Source organism: Mauremys mutica, chromosome 15 (assembly GCF_020497125.1).
Source record: "Mauremys mutica isolate MM-2020 ecotype Southern chromosome 15, ASM2049712v1, whole genome shotgun sequence".
Taxonomy (NCBI): domain Eukaryota; kingdom Metazoa; phylum Chordata; order Testudines; family Geoemydidae; genus Mauremys; species Mauremys mutica.
Genome location: NC_059086.1, coordinates 30,346,011 through 30,366,787, shown reverse-complemented (window position 1 = coordinate 30,366,787; position 20,777 = coordinate 30,346,011). Strand labels below are relative to the sequence as shown.

The 20,777-nt window shown below is 53.0% G+C and overlaps 1 protein-coding gene across 1 annotated transcript; it reads right to left on the bottom strand.

The window, feature by feature from the left end:
* Positions 1–1,920: 1,920 nt before the first annotated feature.
* LOC123350675 (zinc finger protein 664-like) lies at positions 1,921–16,077 on the bottom strand. Its single transcript, XM_044989352.1, is given in 4 exon segments — positions 1,921–3,140; positions 13,473–14,353; positions 15,375–15,501; positions 15,917–16,077. Coding segments are annotated over 3 exon segments (1,482 nt in total). The 5' UTR covers positions 15,475–15,501; positions 15,917–16,077; the 3' UTR covers positions 1,921–2,639.
* Positions 16,078–20,777: the final 4,700 nt, after the last annotated feature.

The following is a 20,777-nucleotide window of genomic DNA, read 5'->3' as shown; positions in this document are numbered from 1 at the left end:
AGATGACCAGTGGATCACTGGCTCTTGGCAGAGACCTCACACGCCACCCTTTGGCGCGCTATTAGGTAGACGATAGACCCAGGGGATGCCCGGAAACCCCACGTGCCCCCTTATGCCCTCTGGCTGTTTGCCTCACAGGATCTCTGGGTCACACCTCTCTTCTCTGGGTCGCACCCCTCTTCTTCCAGTAAGGGCAGCCACTGGATCTTAATAAGCTGCCATTCAGCTTGTCCATTTTTTGCCTGGACAGTGTATCGGAGCTCACATTTGCTTTGCCCTTAATATGTACAGTTTCCTTAGGGGATTCTTGAAGTGCGATGCACCAGCCTTCCCGTTCTTTGCTCTGCTGGTGCAGTATTCCCCACCCCCACCGCCTCTCCCGTCTGTTCAGATCATCAGCTGTTCGGGGCAGCTCTCCTGCTACTCAGTGTCTGTGTCGCACACTGGAGCCCCATTCTCAGCTGGCCAGTGGGCACTTCCTTAATAATCTAATTAATTTTAAAAAAGGCCTCTCCTCCACGTAAATCCGGCTTAAGCCTTCAGAGTAAGACTTGGGCAGGGCGACGGCATTAGGCTGCTGCCTCTCAGCAGGCAGGTGGAATTTTGCCCGCTGCCCTCAGCACCGTCTCGGAGCCAGTGGTGCAGGGACGGACTTTCCTAGGATCGTAGATCCCAAGGCCAGAAGAGACCACGGGGATCATCTAGTCTGACTTCCTGCATAGCACAGGGCAGAGAACTGCCCCCAAGGAATCCCTGTTTGAAGTAGCGTGGATCTTTTGGGGGGCTGGGGAGAGGGGAACCATCCAATCTTGATTTTAAAATGGCCAGCAAGGGAGAATCCTCCACCACCCTTGCTCCCATTGTTCAGCACCCTCGTGGTTAAAATGATATTTCTAGTCTGAATTGGTCTGGCTTCAACTTCCAGCCATTGGATTGGGCTGGACCTTAGAGCCCATTATCAAACATTTGCTCCCTATGGAGATACCTAGAGACTGTGACCAAGTCGTCCCTCAACCTTCTCCGTGTTAAGCTCAACAGACTGAGCTCCTGGGGTCTCTTGCTATGAGGCAGATTTTAGGATCCTTTAATCATTGCGGAGGTTAAGGCTAGGTTTACACTGGGGGCGGGGGGGTTCGACCTAAGATATGCAACTTCAGCTATGCATATCTTAGGTCGGCGTCTCTTAGGTCAATTTACCTGGCCGTGAGGACCGCGGCGAATCAACCGCTGCCGCTCCCCCAATTCCGCTTCCGCTTCTCGCCGCAGTGGAGTTCCGGAGTCGACGGCAGAGTAGTGTAGACGTACCCTAAGATTTTGTCACAGTTATTTTTAGTAACTTCCCAGACACAAGGGCAAGAAACACAAATTCCTGGAAGCCTGAAACCTGTCTGAGACTTTTACTAAAGATAACGGTGGGGGGGAGGGGTTGGCAGCCTGAGTCCCACCATGTGTGTGTGTCTGTGGGGGGGGGGGGGGGGGGAAGCGCACAGGTCCCTCCAAGACCAGGATGCAAGAGGGAGAGCTCTGGCCCCGGCTGCTGAAGGGGGGAAGGAAGGGACGGCCCTGGCCCCAGTCAGTAGCGAGGTGGGACAGCCACGGCCACTATGGGGGGACGGACAGGGGACAGCTCCAGGCCCATCCGCTGACTGCTCTGGCCACAGCCGCTAACAACCCCAGCCACTGACCACCTTGGCTGTGGGGCGGGAGGCAGCGCCAGCCCCCCACCACTGCCGCCGGGTGGGGTTGAAGCCAAAGAAGTCACAGACGTCCATTAAAATACCACAGACTCTGACACCTCCATGAATAAATCGTATCCTTGAATCATTCTCATGGCTCTTCTCTAAGCCCTCTCCAGTTCACCAACATCCTTCTTGAATGGTGGGCACCAGAACTGGATGGACCAGTGAGCGACAGGTGAAGTCGAATTTCTTGGGTTTATTTTTCCTCTAGGTTAGTGATTTCTCCCCGAGCGGAGTCTCTGCTGGGTGTAACCACACCCCCTCCTCCCCCCGCATACACTTTTCTCCCATGGTTTCCACTCTGTCAGCAACTAAGGTACCAACGAGTGCAGCACAGATCCACAGCAGACATGTCCACTATGATTAAACTCCCTGCTCTGGGTTTCTCTTTGCTGAGACACGTGGAATACATTATGAATTCAAAAGGAATCTATCCCCCAGGTGGACAAAGTGTCTCTTTCCCTTCCCCTGCCCCCCAGGGACTCTCTGAGGTGTTACAAGCACTGAGCTCCCCCATATCCATGGTCACCATCCCACGTGGACTCTCCAAGGTGTCACAAGCGCTGAGCTCCTCCGTGTCCACGGTCACCATCCCATGTGGACTGTCCGAGGTGTCACAAGCGCTGAGCTCCCGTCTCCGCGGTCACCATCCCACGTGGATCCTCCAAGATCTAATGAGCATTGATCTCCCACAGAAGCCCTTTGTCCACGTGTCCCCTGTGGATTCTCCCAGGTGTAATAAGCCCTGAGCTCACCTGTGTCTGAGGCGTAATTAACATTGCATTCCCACGGGAACCCTTTGCCCACATGCCCGGCGTGTCCTTACTCCCAGCGTGGGTCTCTAACAAGGCACGAGCAATGCACCAAACCCTCCCTTCCATCCCTCCCCCGGCAGGCTGCTCATAGCGGGTTGGCCGCGTGGGTCCCGTGGTGTAAGATGAGCGCCGAGCTCTGGCTGAAGCTTTTCCCGCACTGGGTGCACTTGTAGGGGCGCTCGCCGGTGTGGATGCGCTGGTGGCGGATGAGGTGGGAGCTGCGGCTGAAGCTCTTGGCGCACTGCGGGCAGCGGTAGGGCTTCTCGCCGGTGTGGATGCGCTGGTGCTCCAGCAGGCGGGAGCTCTCGCAGAAGCGCTTGCCGCACTGGGCGCACTGGAAGGGCTTCTGGCCGGTGTGGAGGCGCTGGTGCTGGATGAGGTTGGAGCTCCAGGAGAAGCGCTTGCCGCACTGCGGGCAGTGGTAGGGCTTCTCGCCCGTGTGCATGCGCTGGTGCTGCAGCAGGTTGGAGTTCTGGGTGAAGCTCTTGGCGCAGGCCCCACACTTGTAGGGCTTCTCCCCCGTGTGGGTGCCCAGGTGGCGCATCAGGTGGGAGCTCTGGCTGAAGCCCTTGCCGCACTCCGTGCACTTGTAGGGCTTCCCCGGTGACGGGCGGGGGGCCGGGGCGCCAGCGTAAGGAGGGGCCTGGCCCGGCTGGTCCTCTGCCTCGCTCCCCCAGGCCTGGCCGAGCCGCTCCACCGGGGAGTTTTCCTCCTGGCCCCCGGCCTCAGCCTCATCCCTCCAGGCTGGGCCCAGACACTCCACTTCAGAGTCCCCCTGCTGCCCCCCGGCCTCGGCCCCCCAGGCTAGTTCTGGGTCCGGGCCCCGGGGATCGTTCCCGGTGGAGCCTCTCGTGGACATCCTGTGTGGCTGTGCGGCCTCTTGCCAGAGATCTCCCACCTCAGGCTCACTCCTGCCACCTGTGGAGACAAGAGAGGGGTGAGTCACTCCCCGGGCCGAAGGAGATGGCAGGGGCTGCTCATTGCAGCTGGCTGGGAATTTCTCATGGGGACGATATTTCAACGGCCAACGCGCTTTCCTCCTGTGAGGAAGGGGGAATTTCTGTAACATTCCAACGATTCCAATGCGTGGTGCTTTGCATAACCAGCCCCCGGGTTAAAGATCCGCTCTTGGGGCAGAGCCGGACAAAGGCTGAAATTAACCCATATCAATGGAGGCTCCGCAAAGACGGCGGGAACCCCAGGGACAGAGCAACTGATGCTTCTCCTCAGGAATCTCTGGCGGGCTGCACGTGGGAACGCAGCATGGGTCTGCAGGAGCTGGATAAGGAGATGAGACTCAAAGAGCTTGGCTAGTTTAGCCTCAGTGAAAGAAGGCTGAGGGAAGCTATGATGCTCTTTATCAGTAGAGGAGAACCCCGTTTATCCAGTCTAATTGGGATCAGGCCCAGATCAGATCATCAAAACGTTGGATAAACCGGAGAAAGAGAAAATAGGATGCTGCAGCACCATCTAGTGGCCATAGGAGAGATCACCTACTTCTGGCCCTGCAGTCCTGGTTGTTCGGTAAATGCAGCAAGCCGGTTAGGGAGGGTTGGATAAACAGAGTTCTACTGTACATCAGAGGGATAAACACCAGGGAGGGAGAGGAATTACTTAAGTTAAGCACCAGTGTGGACACAAGGACAAATGGATATAAACCGGCCAGCAACAAGTTTAGGCTAGAAATTAGATGAAGGTTTCTAGCCATCGGAGTGAAGTTCTGGAGGAGTGGGGGCCAAAAATCCTAACTGGCTTCCAGGCTGAGCTGGATAAGTTTACAGAAGGGATGATATGGTGACACTGCCTCCAATGGCATGTAGCCGATCTGTGACTGCTCGCAGCAAATATCTCCACCGGCCGGTGATGGGACGCTGCACGGGGAGGGCTCTGAGTTACTACAGAGAATCCGCCCCCAGGTGTCTGGCTGGTGGGTGTTGCCCACATGCTCAGGGTCCAACTGATCACCATATTTGGGGGGCAGGAAGGAATTTTTCCCTGGGTCAGATCAGCAAAGGCCATGGGAGGTTTTTGTCTCTGCAGCATGGGGCACTTGCAGGTTTAAACTAGTGTTAATGGTGGAGTCTCTAACTTGAAGTCTTCATGATTTGAGGACTTCCGTAACTCAGCAAGAGGTTAGGGGTCTGTTACAGGAATGGGTGGGTGAGGTTCTGTGGCCTGCAACAGGCAGGAGGGCAGACTAGATCATGATGGTCCCTTCAGGCCTTATGGTCTACGAAAGGCATCAGGTGGCTGGAATACGGGTGGCTTTGGGAGAGAGTCAGCAGCTCTGGGACTACCAGGGAGATGGAGAGAGATTGAGAAAGGGATTTCACAGCAGGGTGGTTGGGAGGACCACTGGCTTAGCCAGAAAGGACTACAGCTTAACTTTTAGTTCTCTATCCTACGACTTCCTGATGCTGGGTTCCAGTTAATAAACCCTGCTCTGCTTTGCAAACACTGCCAGGCATCACTGCAAATACTCGCTGAGGTGGATGGGTCCCTGAAGGGTATACAAGTCTCTGACCAGGAGTCTAGCTCTGTTGGAGTCGTTGGGCAGAGCTCAGTGTGAAGAAGGAATGGTGGAGCTCAAAAGCTCAGTCTCAGAGGCGTTGATGCCGTGTAGCCTACATGAAGGAAGAGTGGGACCCCTTGGGGGTCCACCATACATATGGGGTTCTTCCCAGGGGCTGTTCAAAAGCTGGGGCGTAGCACGGATCCTGCAGATCCGTCAGCCTACTCCAAATCACATTCAGAATTTTCCAGGTGGAAATTTTAATTTTGCCAACTCTTTTCAATTTTCCATTGGGAAACGGAAACAGAAGATTTTGTTCCAGGTCAGTTTGACCCAAATTGAAATATTTTGGATTGCTCAACTGGCCTGAAACATTTAGTTGCAAATCAGTTCAGCTTTAAACAGCATTTCATGTTAAATGCATCTGTACAACAGGGCTAATAGCTCTTCCCTCCCTCATAGGATAAAAACATTAAGGACTGTGAAGCGCTTGGAGATCTACTGATGAAAAACAGCTAGGTATTATTATTATTTCCATATTGTGGTCCATTGCCTCATGGGAGTTGTGTTCCAGATCCCCATTCTCCCATATGGGCTGGGCTCCCTGACTGGACTACATCTCCCATGATGCAACATAGTCTCCCCCTCAGTGAGGCATGTGGTGCATCATGGGAGATGCAGTCTGGCCAGGCACCCTGGCCCATAAGCAAGAAGGGAGGCATGAGGCACATGAACTACAATTCCCATGATGCACCATGATGAAAGTTTAATACTGCACTAACTCAAAACAAGGTTTGGTAAAATTCAATTTTGAATATGTATTATTTTAATGGATTATATCAATGCTTATTTTTCAGATTTTTTTCTTGTTTTTATCGATTTGAATTTTCACAGTTGCATAAAATTATGGGGTTTAAGTCTTTTTTATTTTTATCAATTTAAATTTTCACAGTTGTGGGAAATTGGATCAGACAATGGAGGAGGGTCAGACAATAATTATTTTATGACAGTAGATGTTGAGATTCAAAAAGTTAAAGCTTGATAATCGTTAAAACACAAATGGTCAATGTCCGATCAAAATGAGCAAAAGTAAATATTCTTAAATCAGACTCTGATGAGCAGCATTTTTCTTACTTTGCTTATCTGTAAATTTAAATTTTTAGCAATGGAAACATTGTTTTAGGAGTTTGTATGTGTGCACAGTGAAATCAATGTTTACCAAGAAAAACCCTTCAAAGCCGACTGAAAACAAAGCATTTTGTGTCACCTCACTGCTCCCCAGTGAAGCATTTCCATTCAGGGATAGCAAAATATTCCACATCAAGCAAAAAAGCAGAAGTGTGTAGTGGCCTGGTTTGGTCTGGATACCCACCGACCCAGACGTGTTGCTATGCAGTTCGAGAAGGGAGGCTTTGCACTCAGAGCGGAAGGTGGTGAGGTTTGAGATGCTCCAGTGGAGAATCATACCACTCTCATTTTGGTCTGGAGCGGAGTCGAACCCATGTGCCCTGCCACAACGCCCCTTTAAAAGGAGGCAGGGTCAATTCCACCTGGGCCTTTTATCTCTCTGCAACCAGGCTGTCAGTCACGAGCTCTGGGATGTAAATCAGGCTCAGTCCATTTCCCCTTAAAGGGGCCGCTCACCCTGTGCCAGACCCAACAGCACCAAATATCGCAGTGGTTTCTCTTCATAGCAGTGCTGCCTAGTGGATAAAGCACAGCACACAGGTCAGCTGGGCTCTCTCTCCAGGTCTGCACTGGGTGACCTTGTGCATGCCACTTCCCCTGTCTGTGCAAAACGAGGACAATAGTACGGCCCATCTTTTGACATGTTGCGAAAAGGGCCAATTGACTTGTTCACAGGACCAATGGGATGAAGTGGGAATGTTCTGTGATATTTGCGTGACACCTATGACCGCCTCCATTTCTACTTTGCATTGCTACCCAGTGGGCGCGCAAGGGTGAGCGCTGCTCTTGGTAGGTGAACTCCGCCTGGCCTCGCCTGAGGACAACAGACTGAGAGGTGAGAAAAGTCGGCTTTTGGGGGAGGCTCATCTGCCCTCACTCGGGATAGTGAAACAGCCAGAGGAAGAGAGCCTGAAACGGAGTCCACAGGAGCCTGGCTGGCAGATTGCACTGGCATGGCCAGGACGGACAATTTCTTGATCAGCGTTGCTCAAACTGGGGGTCCTGAGCCAAAAGGGGGTCACAAGCCTATTGTAAGGGGGGGTCACAGCATTGCCCCCCTTGCTTCTCTGCTCTCCAGCCAACCAGCTCTGAAGGCAGCAGTGGCGGCTGGCCAGGTGCCCAGCTCTGAAGGCAGCGCCACCGCCAGCAGCAGCGTAGAAGTAAGGGTGGCCTGGTATGGGTGGGGTAGCTAGTCATTTTTGGGGCAGCTGTCACAGCCTGAAATATTTTTAAAGGTGTTTCCAGCAACAACAAAAAAAAAAAAGTATGAGAACCTCTGGTCTTGACCTTTGTGGCTCTGTGCTAACCTAAGGACTTCCCTGTGGTGGGTTGCAGGTGACCAATAAACCCAGCTCTGGTGTGAAAGGCTGCCTGGTGTTGATGCAAATACTGGACAATCAAAAGAAAGCAACTCAGCTGACCCAACGTTAAGCCGTGTCTGGGATTTTGTTTAGCCACTTTCAAAACGTGTGGCTTTTTAGGACCGATTCAGGATGCAACTCTTCCTTCTAAAGCCCAAACTGATCTCCTGCATTCCTCACCTGCACGGGTTCCCCTCAGGACCACCCTTTCCGTGGAGTCCTGGAGATGCGGGGCGCAGGGCCCTTCCCCTCGCCTCATCTGGAACAGCACGTCATGGGGGCAGGGGGCTGGGAATCCTGTTCACGGGGGAAGGGAACAGGATCAAAGGTCAAATGAGCACAACGAAGCCTGCTGCGTGATCTCGACTCGCCTCCTCTTTGTACTGGGTGTGGGCCAACTGGGTGCGGGGGGGAGAGGGGAGAATCCTTTCTGACCCTTGCAGGCGCCTGGCTGAAGCCCTAAAGCATGAGGTTGGATTAAAGTCACTGTTTTAAGGCAGAGTTGGGGGTGGTCTGAGCAGGTTGAGGGGAGGTGATGGGTGGGGGGGATCCCCACACAGAATCCCCAGTGCTGGATGGGTCAGTGGGGGGAAGGTATGGGGATGCCCCCAGGCAAGCAATATTGCTTCCCCCCAGAAAGAAAGGGATGAAGAGGGGGATTCCAGGGCCAGAAGGGACCACCCTGATGCCCATCTGGAGATTAGATGAGAATATCAGAGACACTCGGCTCCTAATACCCCAGGGAAATGGGGCCTTCCCCAGTTCCATCAGGGCCTGCCCATGATCCTGTATGGCTCCGCCTCCCCACACCGACCCTACTATGCCCATAACATGCATGGCACCACAGTGGGTTCACTCGCCCCCCAGACCCTCAATATTATCACCGAGTGCTCCCCAGCCACAGTGCTCACTCAGTCTGTGTGTGTAGGCAAGGATGCTAGCCCCCTTCTACAGAGAGGGAAACTGAGGCACAGTGGGGCACAGACACTTGCCCATGGCTACATGGCAGAGCCAGGAATGGAACCCTGGTCTCCTGCTCTAGCAACTAGGCAAGCTGCCCTCGGTATCTGCAGCGTTAGCACCAAGCCCAGCACTCGGGCCCTCGCAGAGCGGGGGTGGGGGGAGGAGCGCTTGGGTAGTACAGCAGGCTCAGAGGGCTGCTTATTAACTTTGATGAGAGGGAAACCAAAGCTCAGATGAAGAGGAGGGATAATGTGGTAAGTGGCAGTGAAAGCTCTGCACAGACTCCCCAGACCTGGCTGGGACAGTGCGGAGGGGAGACGGGGGGATCCCCAAATAGACTCCCCAGGACTGCCTGGGTCGAGGAGGCGGGGGAGGGGATGGGTGGATCCCAGCAAAGACTCTCCGGAGCTGGCAGGGACGGAGGGGGGGAGGAATGGGAGGATCCCCACACAGACTCCGTGAGGCTGGCTGGGGCAGTGGTGGGGGAGATGGGGGGGATCCCCGCACAGACTCCCTGGAGGGAGGGGGCTGGGGCGTGGGTGGGGGATCCCCGCACAGACTCCCCGGTGGGGGGAGCGGGGGATCCCCGCACAGACTCCCCGGTGGGGGGCTGGGGCATGGGTGGGGGAGGGGGATCACCGCACAGACTCCCCGGCGGGGGGGGCAGCGGGGGGGAGGGGGATCCCCGCACAGACTCCCCCGGGGGGGGGAGGGGGATCCCCGCACAGACTCCCGGGGGGGGGGCGGGGGGGCGGGGGGGAGGGGGATCCCCGCACAGACTCCCCGGCGGGGGGAGGGGGATCCCCGCACAGACTCCCCGGCGGGGGCGGGGGCAACGGGGGGGAGGGGGATCCCCGCACAGATTCCCGGGGGGGCGGGGGCAGCGGGGGGGAGGGGGATCCCCGCACAGACTCCCGGGGGGGGCGGGGGCAGCGGGGGGGAGGGGGATCCCCGCACAGACTCCCCGGGGGGGGCGGGGGCAGCGGGGGGGAGGGGGATCCCCGCACAGACTCCCCGGCGGGGGGAGGAGGATCCCCGCACAGACTCCCCGGGGGGGCAATGGGGAGACTCCCGCCCATCCCCCCTCATGCCGGGCTCCCCTCTCACCCCCCCCGGGCGCTGCTCCGCGCCGCCGCCGCCCCGGCCCCGCGCAGCCGGATGGCCCCGTCCTGGCCGGGCTGCCGCACCCGGAAGCTCCGGTCTCAGTTGCATCCTCCGGCCCCGCCCCCCGCACCGCTCTGTCCCGCGGCCGCCGCCTCGCTGGTTTTAACCCGCCCCTCGCCGGGGCGCTGGGCTTGCCAACCCTCCGGGAGTGGCCGGGAGCCTCCCGGCGGCTGCTGACACCGACCCGGGAGTCGCGGTTCCGGCGAACGGACCTAGACACGCTGGTAAAACCCTGAAGTGTGGACCAAGCCTGAGCGACTTCGGAGCCTAAGTCTGAGGCTCCTAAATCACCTAGGCCCTTGTGAAAAAATTACATTCCTGCATGTGCTTCTCCTTACGCCCTGAGTCCGTGCGACAGATCGATGGAAGAGCTGGGGAACGTGGGCTGCCGAGAGATTAGGGTGACCCGATGTTAAGGGGAAAATATCGGGCCCACCTCAGGGGGGAGGCGTTTTTTGGGGGTGTTTTTTACACTCACCCGTCTGGGAGTTCGGCAGCAATTCTGCAGAGAGCCCTTCAGTTGCAGACGGTCTTCGGTGGTGGGTAATAAACCTTGCCACCAAAGACAGATGCACCCGCCGCTGAAACACCGCCAAAGGCCGTCCGCAACTGAAGGACTCTCTGCCGAATTGCCGCCAGAGACCAGGAAACAAAATATCGGGACAAATGGCGTCCCGACCGTATTCTGGTCGGGACACGGGACAAACCCCTTAAAATCGGGACATCTGGTCACCCTATGAGAGATTGAAAGGGTTCCCTTGGGGAACCCCCTGCTTAACACTCTCCTTTGCTGTGCTGCCCACAGAAACCTTGACAATGCAGGGGCAGCTGGTGTGTTATGACCACTGCCTGTCATGCTACCCAATCCTGTCTCCATGGCGTGTCTCATCTTATCCTCCCAAGTTTCACTTTTTTTTCTGGTGGTTGTACCAGCCGTAGCCCAGGACTCCATTACGCTAGGTGCTGTACGTTATTTATTCGGAGTAGTACAGTAGCACTAGGAGGCCCAGGCATGAACTCCACTGCACCAGATGCTGTACAAACACAGAACCAAAAGCCGGCTCCAAAGAGCTACATGAATAGAAATAATGGCAAAGAGCCGTTTTGCTTTTGAATGTCAAGTGCTTTAATGTTTCTGCCATTATTTCTTCTGTGCATAATAAAGGTTTGAAAGCATCTTTATCGTAGGGTCGCTATGGCACAAGCAGGCCAGAGACACTCAACACAGCCTCTGGAATATGATAAAACGGCTTAATATTGCAAAGCCAAGGTTCTTAAAAACATTTAAAATTGGAGCTGGGCACAGAACGGATTTTTTCGGTTCGCTGATAATGCTGGAAAAAATAAATAAATAAATAAACAATGAATTGCAGAGTGACGCTAAAAGGAAATTTTTTGAAATTTGGATTGCAAAGTCAAAGCAAAAAGTTGTTTCAGATCAACATTTCAATTGACCCGAAATTAAACATTTTATTTCAACTCTACGCATTTTATAAAACAAAAACGGAAGGAAATTATGAGACAAAAAGTCACTTTGAATTTAAAAAAAAAACCACATATATACAATGTTTCACTTTGCAAGTGTCAAAAGAAAATCTATATTTTTGGGAAACCAGCACAAAGTCACCAAATATTTTGGTGCCAGCGAATCTATATTTGTGACCAATAATAATCCAGCAGAATAATTCTGCCCAGCTCCAATCTTAACACCTTCAAGCCTCTCCAACACAAAACTTTTCCCTCTGTTGTTCCATCTGCCAAACTGCATGAAAAGAAGTAAAAAAAGATGCAATCAAATCCCAGCCTAATGACCCTTCGTCAAACAGGGAGCCACTTTCACTGTTGCAGGGATATGACATGATCGTCGATGGGAGGAAATCATCCACAAGGCAGACTGTCCATTAAAATATGGTTATGAAAATAGTTCCACACGAAAGGATATATTTGTCTATTGTTTTTCTTTTTGCATTTTTTTTTGTTTTATTTTGTTTTTTTAAGAAAAGAACTAGAAAATACCATACTAAGGCGCTAGGTTGAAAGAGCACAGAGGAACATGATGTGGTTAACAGATAATAATGGCACTGTAGTTAGAGACTCTTGTGATTCTTACACACAAAGGGGCAGAGTTAAGGTTATCCAGAAAACCATAACTAGCATTTCCTGCTTCAATAGGCCATTGAGCTACTCGGGAATTGGCAAAGTACAACCCTATATTGTAATTTTAGCATTTCACGACTTGAAAGAACACTGGTAGAAAGGAGAGGTGGTGTTTCTGGTCAGCCTCGGGCAGGACATTTATATGCAGAGCTGGTGGGGAAAATGAGGAAGTTTTGCCACAGAAACTTTAGACAAAAATGGGAGGGGAAAGGGAGAGTTTTTGCTGAAATTTTCCACAGGAAATTTCAAGCTTTTGGCAAAAAAAAAACCCAAAAATCCCAAATACAAACTCTCTTGCCTGAAAACTGAAACATTTTCCCCAAAACTTGACATATTTTTGGCCAAATCACAAAATATTTAAAATTCTGAAATGCCATGATGGTGCCTCATAGGAGTTGTAGTTCAGGGACCTCATGCTCCTATTCTTCTCAGTCAGACTACATCTCCCATGATGCATAACAGTCTCTCCTCTTTCTAAAACACTGCAGTGCCTCATAGGAATTGCAGTTCAGGAGCCTCATGCTCCCATTCTTCTCCATATGCCATCCTCCTTGGTTCGACTACATCTCCCATGATGCATTCAGGTCACCCTGCAGATGACCTATCATAACGCCTCATGGCAGTCACATGCCCACATTGCATCATGGGAGATGTAATCTTGATGGTTAGCCTGGCCTACAGCATGAGGCAACCAAAGTGCAACTCCCATGATACACTGAAGTGGCTCAGGAACAGGAGATCAGGGAGAAATGGGTTTTTACCCACGAAAGCATATGCCCAAATGAATCTGTTAGTCTTTAAGGTGCCACTCCTCGTTATGTTTTTAGGGGAAATCATGGTGCATCATGGGAGATGCAGGCCAACCAAGAAGCTCAGCCTAGAGTGGAGAATGAGGGCATGAAGCAATTGCACTACAACTCCCATGAGGCAGTTCAGCAGTATTTCAGAATAGAAAAATTTCAGGTTTTGGCTGATGTTTTTCCGACAAAAAAAACTGAAACTTTCTGGAGGAACCAGACACATTTTATTGGCACAACCCCCCAATTTTCCAGCTGAAAAACAATTCATTAATAATGATACCTAGCACTTTTCATCAACAGATCTCAAAGCACTTTAGTATCATCACCTCCACTTTGCAAATGGGGAAAAAGAGGCACAGAAGGGGAAAGTGACTTGCAGCAGGGGAGAGCTAGGAATAGAACCCAGGTCTTGTGAGTGCCAGTCCAGGCCAGTGCCCTCCCCTTGAGGCCAGACTGCTCTAAAGAGAGCCCACCGTGTGATATCTGGCAACACTGGGTCTGTGACAGGGTGGGCATGGCTTCATTGCAGCCCCCAGAGCATGTGACGGACAACTAGGTCGGTGCAGCTGAGACTGGCCCTGCCTCCTCTTAAAGGGCCAGCACACTCTTTATTTGTATGGTCTCTACGCCACATGTGACTGGGTCCGTCACCGGGCGAATGGCCCCTTTAAAAGGCAGTGGGCGTGACCTCACCAGAGCCCCCAGAGCATGAGACCGACAACCAGGCTGGCACAGCTGATGCTGGCCCTGCCTCCTCTTAAAGGGACCAACACCCCCCTTTATTTGTAGGGTCTGTGCGCTGCGTGGCTTCTCTGGTGGGTGATGAGCCCTGATCGCTGACGGAAGCTCTTGCCGCACTCGCCGCACCGGTAGGGCTTTTCCCCCGTGTGGATCCGCCGGTGGATGGTCAGGTGGGAGCTGACGGAGAAGCCGCGGCCGCACTCGGCACAGCGGTATGGCCGCTCCCCGGTGTGGGTCCGCTGGTGGAGGTTGAGGGTGGAGCTCTGGCTGAACCGCTTCCCGCAGTGGTGGCACTGGTAGGGCTTCTCCCCCGTGTGGGTGCGCTGGTGCTTGGCCAGGTGGGAGCTGACGGCGAAGCTCCGCCCACACTCGGTGCACTTGTAGGGCTTCTCCCCAGTGTGGGTGCGCCGGTGCAGCACCAGGGTGGAGCTTTGGCTGAAGCTCTTCCCGCACTCGCCGCACCGGTAGGGCTTCTCCCCCGTGTGGATCCGCCGGTGGATGGTCAGGTGCGAGCTGACCGAGAAGCTCTTCCCGCAGTCGGGGCACTGGTAGAATCTCTCTGCTGCCGGGACCCGTGGCTGGGGCGGCGGCGGCAGCTGGGCAGGGCGCACACTTTGGCCAAAACTGCCCCCACACTGGGTGCACACGGTCTGGCTCCCTCCAGGCTGGGGGAGAGGCAGAGCCTGGACCCGCTGCAGGGCAGTGCTGCCCTCTTTGAGTTTCTTCAGGCCCTCGCTGTCGGCAGCCATTTTGCTCCATGGCTTTCCCGCTAGCCTGGCCTGGCTCTGACAGGTGGCTGCGTGGCCTGGGGCCTGGTAAACGTTCCCTTCGGATCTCATCCCTGGTAACGTCCCGTGGGACTGTGCTGTCTCGGGGCCTCCCTGCTGCAGGGCTGGGTTAATAATTCCACTATCTGCGAGGATAAAGAGAGAATCCAAACATGATTTTCCGGGCTGTTATCTCATCAGCACCTCTCTGTTCTGCTTCCTTGTTCCCCAGAATTTTAACTTTCTTTTTTTTTTTAAAAAAAAGTCTCTAGCTGCTATGGTTGTGAAGAAAACCAGGAAAATACAAATTGAGGACATAACTCACGCTGCCTGAGTCTGCTGAGAGCCTGAGCCTGTTGCTGTGTGAGGTGTGAGTCTGGGTGGGGGAGAAGAGATGGGGTGGGAAGCACTATGGGCTAGTGGCTAAAGCACTGAACTGGGGTTCAGGCCCCAGCTTTGCCACCAGCCTGAGGGGTGACCTTGGTAAATCACTTCATCTCTCCGTATCTCAGTGTCCCCATCTATAGCATAGGGATAAGGATACAGCTCTCTTGAGGGAAAGCGCAATACGACAGCCAGATATTATGAGCAATGCCATAGCAAAATTCTTCAGACAAACCCCTTTTTTCAGCGAAAAGCACAGGCCCAGGTCGCCTGAACGCCGTGTGAATTGGAGTCGAGTTTGGCAAATTGTTTCAGTCACTCAAAAAAAAAGGGGGGGGAGGGAACAAATCCAATCGTTTGGATTGTTTGGATCAAAATGACTTTTCATTTCCAAATTTCCTTTGCTTTTATTAAACAGTCATTTTAAAAACAGTAAAAAAATGCCTGAAATGCAAAGGAAACGCTTCGGTTTGCATCAAACACAACGTTTTGTCTGACCCAAAATTTTTGTTGCAGGATGACCCCTAAGGGTTTTTTTTCCCCCTGTTTTTCAGATCTGCCTCATAACCAAAAACATCAGTTATTAGCTCAGCCCTAGCCGCGGCATTTCTGACCCTTTTTTCTCATCACAGGTGTGGAGGCGATTGTCTCCTTCCCTCTCGCTTGGATTCAGGGGATGGGGGAACTGACACTCCAAATCGAAGGGGGAGACCCCAGAGTTAGAGCCAACCCGGGCACATCAGACTCGCCTGCCCAGCCCCGAATGTCAAGGGGGGTCCTTACCCCGAGAAAGAAGTGTCCCGTAGTTCTCCGGAACCATGTCCCTGTAGACGGGCCTTGGAGCAGGGTCCAGCAGAGCCCACTGGATCTCAGCAAAATACATTGGACCTGCCTCTAATGTCCCAGCACCCTAGAACGAGAAGGGTCTAAGCTTGGGGCAACCCAGCATCCAGCCCCATGCTTCCCAGCTCAGCCCTACTCCCTCAGTCCAGCCCCACATCCTCCAGCTCAGCCCTACACCCTCAGTCCAGCCCTCCTCAGCCCTGCCCCACATCCTCCGGCTCAGGCCTGCCCCCCTCAGTCCAGCCCCACATCCTCTGGCTCAGCCCTGCCCCTCTAACCCCAGCCCTACCCCCTCACTATGTGTTGTGTCTCTACAGCGCCTAGCACACCGGGGTCCTGGGCCATCACTGGGGTGCCTAGTGCTACCGTAATACCCCTAATAAACAATGTACAGCACCCGGCACAGCGGCGGTCTTGGCGTGTGCCGGGCTCTCCGAGCCACGACTGCGACCGCAAATAAGAAGGCGGAGCCCTAATCTTACCTAGAGCTTTGCGGAGCGCCTCAGCCCGCTGCGCAGAGGGGGAAACTGAGGCACGGAGAGGGCGGGGACCCGCGAGTCGCCAAGTGGAACCCAGGCGTCCTGCGCTGGCCGCGCCCCCCGGGGAGCCTCCAGCCCGGCTGCCGGGGGGACCTGCCCCGCCAGGCCGCCGCCGCCGCTTACCTGGGCCTGGTCCCGGTCAGGCAGCCCCAGCCGGCGCGGCGGAGGCCGGGGCCCGGGGCGGGGCGCTGCGCTGCGCACGCCGCTGACCCGGGAAGTTCAGCCCCCGCCGGGGTGAGCTGGGGCCGGAGCCGCGGGGAGCTGGGGCCGGAGCCGAGCGGCGCTGAGAGCCCCGGCACAGCGCCCCCGCCCCATCGGCGCCCAGCCCCGCCCCCAGAGCTTGGATGGCCCCTCCCGCCCCACAGCCGGACCCCGAGTCCCCCTCCCGCCCCACAGCCGGACCCCCCCCAGAGACCCCGGGCCCCCCTCCGGCCCCACATCCGGACACCCCCCCCCCCCGAGACCCTGAGTCTCCCTTGCGCCCCACAGCCGGACCCCACAGAGACCCTGAACCCCCTCCTGCCCCACAGCTGGACCCCCCCCCGAGACCCCAAGCCTCCCTCTCGTGCCACACATGGATCCCCACAGAGACCCTGAACCCCCTTCCTACCCCACACCTGGACCCCACAGAGACCCCACACACCCCTCCTGCCCCACACCTGGATCCCACAGAGACTCTGAGCCCTCCTCCTGCCCCACAGCTGGAACCCCCCACACCCAGCCCCCCAACGCACATCCCACCCCACACCCAGACCCCCCCAACACCTCTCCCGCCTAGGGTGACCAGACAGCAAGTGTGAAAAATCAGACAGAATGTGGAGGGTAATAGGCACCTATCTAAGAAAAAGCTCCAAATATCAGAACTGTCCCTATAAAATAGGAACATCTGGTTACCCTACTCCCGCCCCATTCCCAGACCCCCAACGCCCCTCCTGCCTGACACCCAGACCCCCAACGCCCCTCTCACCCCACATACAGACCCCCCCCGATGCCCCTCCTGCCTCACACCCAGACCCCAATGCCCCTATCACCCCACATACAGACCCCCATGCTCCTCCCACCCTGACCCCCGCAGAGACCCCCAACACTCCTTCCCCACACACAGACCCCAATGCCCCTCCCACCCTGCACACAGACCACCAATGCTCCTCGTGCCCCACACCCGGACTGCTTTGCCCCCTCCCGAACCCCACAGAGACCCTGAATTTCCCTCCTGTCCCAGACCCAGACCCTGTCGCCTCTCCCACTCCAACCCCCTCCACAGACCCTCAATGCCTCTCCTGCCCCAACCTCCACACACAGACCCCGAACACCCCTTCAGTCCCCCCCACACAGACCCCAAACACCCTTCCCGCCCCTACCAACACACACAGATCCTCAAAGCCCCTCCTGTCCCACCCCGCACACAGACCCCAAATGACCCTCCAGTCCTGCCCCACACACAGACCCCCCAACACCCCTCCAGTCCTGCCCCACACACAGTCCCCTGCATGCCCCTCAAACCACAGCCTACACATACCCCATCCACAGTTGTACCAATGGCCATGTCTACACTACAAGGCCTTGACTAATATAGGAAGGCTGGTGCAGCTACAGGCAGCATGGACCAATGGAGAGAGCGCTAGTTTGGGATGCAGAACACCTGGTTTCTCTTCCCATCTCTGGGTGACATTAAGCAAATCGGCGGGGGGGATATGTTACTCTGTGCCTCAGTTTCTCCATCTATGAAATGATAAAGATACTGCCCTCCTTGGTCAATTTTTCGGAGATCTACCCAGGAGCAGCGCAAGATAGTCCGCAGAAGAGAAGAATGAGGGGGGATTTGATAGCTGCTTTCAACTACCTGAAAGGGGGTTCCAAAGAGGATGGATCTAGACTGTTCTCAGTGGTGGCAGATGACAGAATAAGGAGTAATGGTCTCAAGTTGCAGTGGGGGAGGTTTAGGTTTCATATTAGGAAAAACTTTTTCACTAGGAGGGTGGTGAAGCACTGGAATGGGTTACCTAGGAGTTGATGAAATCTCCTTCCTTAGAGGTTTTTAAGGTCAGGCTTGACAAAGCCCTGGCTGAGATGATTTAGTTGGTGTTGGTCCTGCTTTGAGCAGTGGGTTGGACTAGATACCTCCTGAAGTCCCTTCCAACCCTGATATTCTATTATAAGAACTGGGGATTGTGCCTATGTTAGTAAAACCACCCCTTGAGTGAAACAGGCTATATTAGTAAAGCACAGGTTTGCTGGTGTCACTGCGTCTACACGAGAGCCTTTTCTGGCACAGATCTCTCAGTCAGCGATTGTATCCCTCCTGACACAGCTGTGCTGGCAGAAATCTGTAGCGTAACCATAGCTTGTGGCTACATCAGGGATTTTCCTAGTGTTGCCATGTCAGCAAAAAACACCCCCACGTCGGTAAAACATTAACCTGTAATAATACTTGGCTCTTATCTAGCACTTTTCGACAAAGGCTTTAATACATTTAGTCTCACAACAGCCCTGGGAGGTGGGGAAGTGCCATTAGCCCCAATGTACAGATGGGAAACTGAGGCACGGTGGGTATGTCTACATGGCAAAAAACAACCCGGCAGCAGCTCAGTGCCCAGGGCAACTGATTTTGACTAGTGTGGGGCTACAGTTAACAGTGAGGATGTTCCCACTCAGGCTGGAGCCCGGGGTCTGAAACCCAGCAAGGGGGGTGGCCTCAGAGCTTGGGTGAGAAAGTCAGCGCTGCTAGTTTTAGCCCTGCAACACAAGCCTGAGTTAGTCAACCCAGGCTCTGAGACTTGGTTTTCTTGGGGGGGAGGGTTTGCTGTGTAGATGCACCCAGAGAGACTAAGAGTTCATCTGGGCCACAATAAAACACCCGCAGCTGGGCCAAGACAGCTGGCTGAGGCTCGCGGGGCTGTTAAATTGCAGTTTAGACATTCAGGCTTAGGCCCAGGCTCTGGGACCCACCTCGCCTCGCAGGGGTCTCAGAGCCCGAATAGCTACACTGCAATTTCCCTGCCCCAATTTCTCAGCTGATTGCAGTGTAGATGTACCCACAGTCACGCTGGAAGTTTGTGGCATAGCAGGAAATTGAACTCACGCAGGGCCAGCTCCAGGTTTTCTGCTGCCCCAAGCAGCAAAAAAAAAAAAAAAAACCCACGGCAGCGCGATCACACCGCTCCACTCTTCGGCGGCAATTCAGCAGTGGGTCCTTTGCTCCAAGAGGGACTGAGGGACCCACCGCCAAAGACCCGGACGTGCTCCCCTATAGTGGCCGGAGGGCCACCCCTTGCTATTGGCCACTCCAAGCACCTGCTTCTTTAGCTGGTGCCTGGAGCCAGTCCTGAACTCACGGCGGTTTTCTAACCACTAATCTCTGCTTCTTTTATTCTTCTGCCTTTAGGCTTGGTCTATGCTAGAAAGGGTTTGGCAATACAGCGATTCCAACAGAGCTAACCTGGCAACCGCTCCTAGATAAGATGCAGATTCTGCAGAAATAGCTTTGTTCCCTGAACCAAATAAGCTCTGCCAGCAAAAGGGCTTTTTTTACTAATAAAACTGCATCTCCACTGGGGTTTTCGCTGGCAGGGCTAGAACCAGGAGAATAATCAATTTTTCTGGTTTGAAAAGGGGAAAAAATCATTTTAGGTCAGACCGAAAGTGAACATTTTTGAGATTTTGGGCAAATTCATTTTAAAAAAAATCATGGCTGATTGAATTATCGTTTTACTTGACCCGAATCAAAAAGTTTCCTTTTTGGTTTCACCATTTTTCAATGTTTTTGAATTTTTGAAAGATGAAAGTAAAGGCAATTTCAAAGCAAAAAGTTGTTTTGAACTGAAATGTCAGCATGTTTTGGTTAGAAAATGTCAAAACAAAAAGTTTTGATTTTTTCGATTGTTGTTGTATTTATTTTTATTTCTTCTTATTTTATTATTATTCCTTAACAATTGTTTATTTTATTTTAGGTATTTGTTTTAGGTATAATTAATTAGGTATTTATTTGTATTTCTTATAATTTTATTAATATTCCTTTATTATTATTAATAACAGTTATTTCTTTTAGTTTAGATATTTGAGGAATTTTTTGATGTTTTGAATAGTGTTTTTAGGGTTTTTTTTATTTCTGATCATTTTATTATTATTACTTTTTTATTACTTTATTATTAACATTTATTGCAGGTATTTGTTTTAGAGACTTTTTTAAAGAAATATTTGTAGGAGTTTTTTATTTCTTATTACCATTTTATTGTTATTACTTGATTATTTATTGTAATGCTTAACAATTATGTATTACAATTGTGATTGGGTATTTGTTTTAGATATTTGGGGGAATTCTTTTAATTTGTGTAGGTATTTATTTTGTATTTCTTATCATTTTATTATTATTCCTTTATTATTTTTAGTTATGTTATGTTAGGTATGTGTTTTAGGGTGGGTTGTTTTTATTTTTAGGTATTTCTTTTTTAAAAGAGCAATTCGGCAACAAATTGGATATGAATTAGCGAAATGTTCCGGAGTCACTAAATCTGCCTTTTTCGCTGGCAAAAATCCGTCGGTTTATCTAGGGATCTGATTCGTTTCCTGCTCCTCGCCAATATAGCGGTGCTGGCAGAACGCCACAGGGCAGGCCAGGCCTGCAGCACTGGGCATATGCTAGTCCACTGGATGAATAGATTCCAGCCCAATTTACATGTCAGCCATGCCCGGAACAGCTGTGTTTTTTCCCCACCTCTACTGCAGTCTTCTGGAGAGAGGTTGGGCAACTAGGTTGTTCTCCTTGTATCCAATATGTGAATTATTATTTGTTATCTGTACTAAT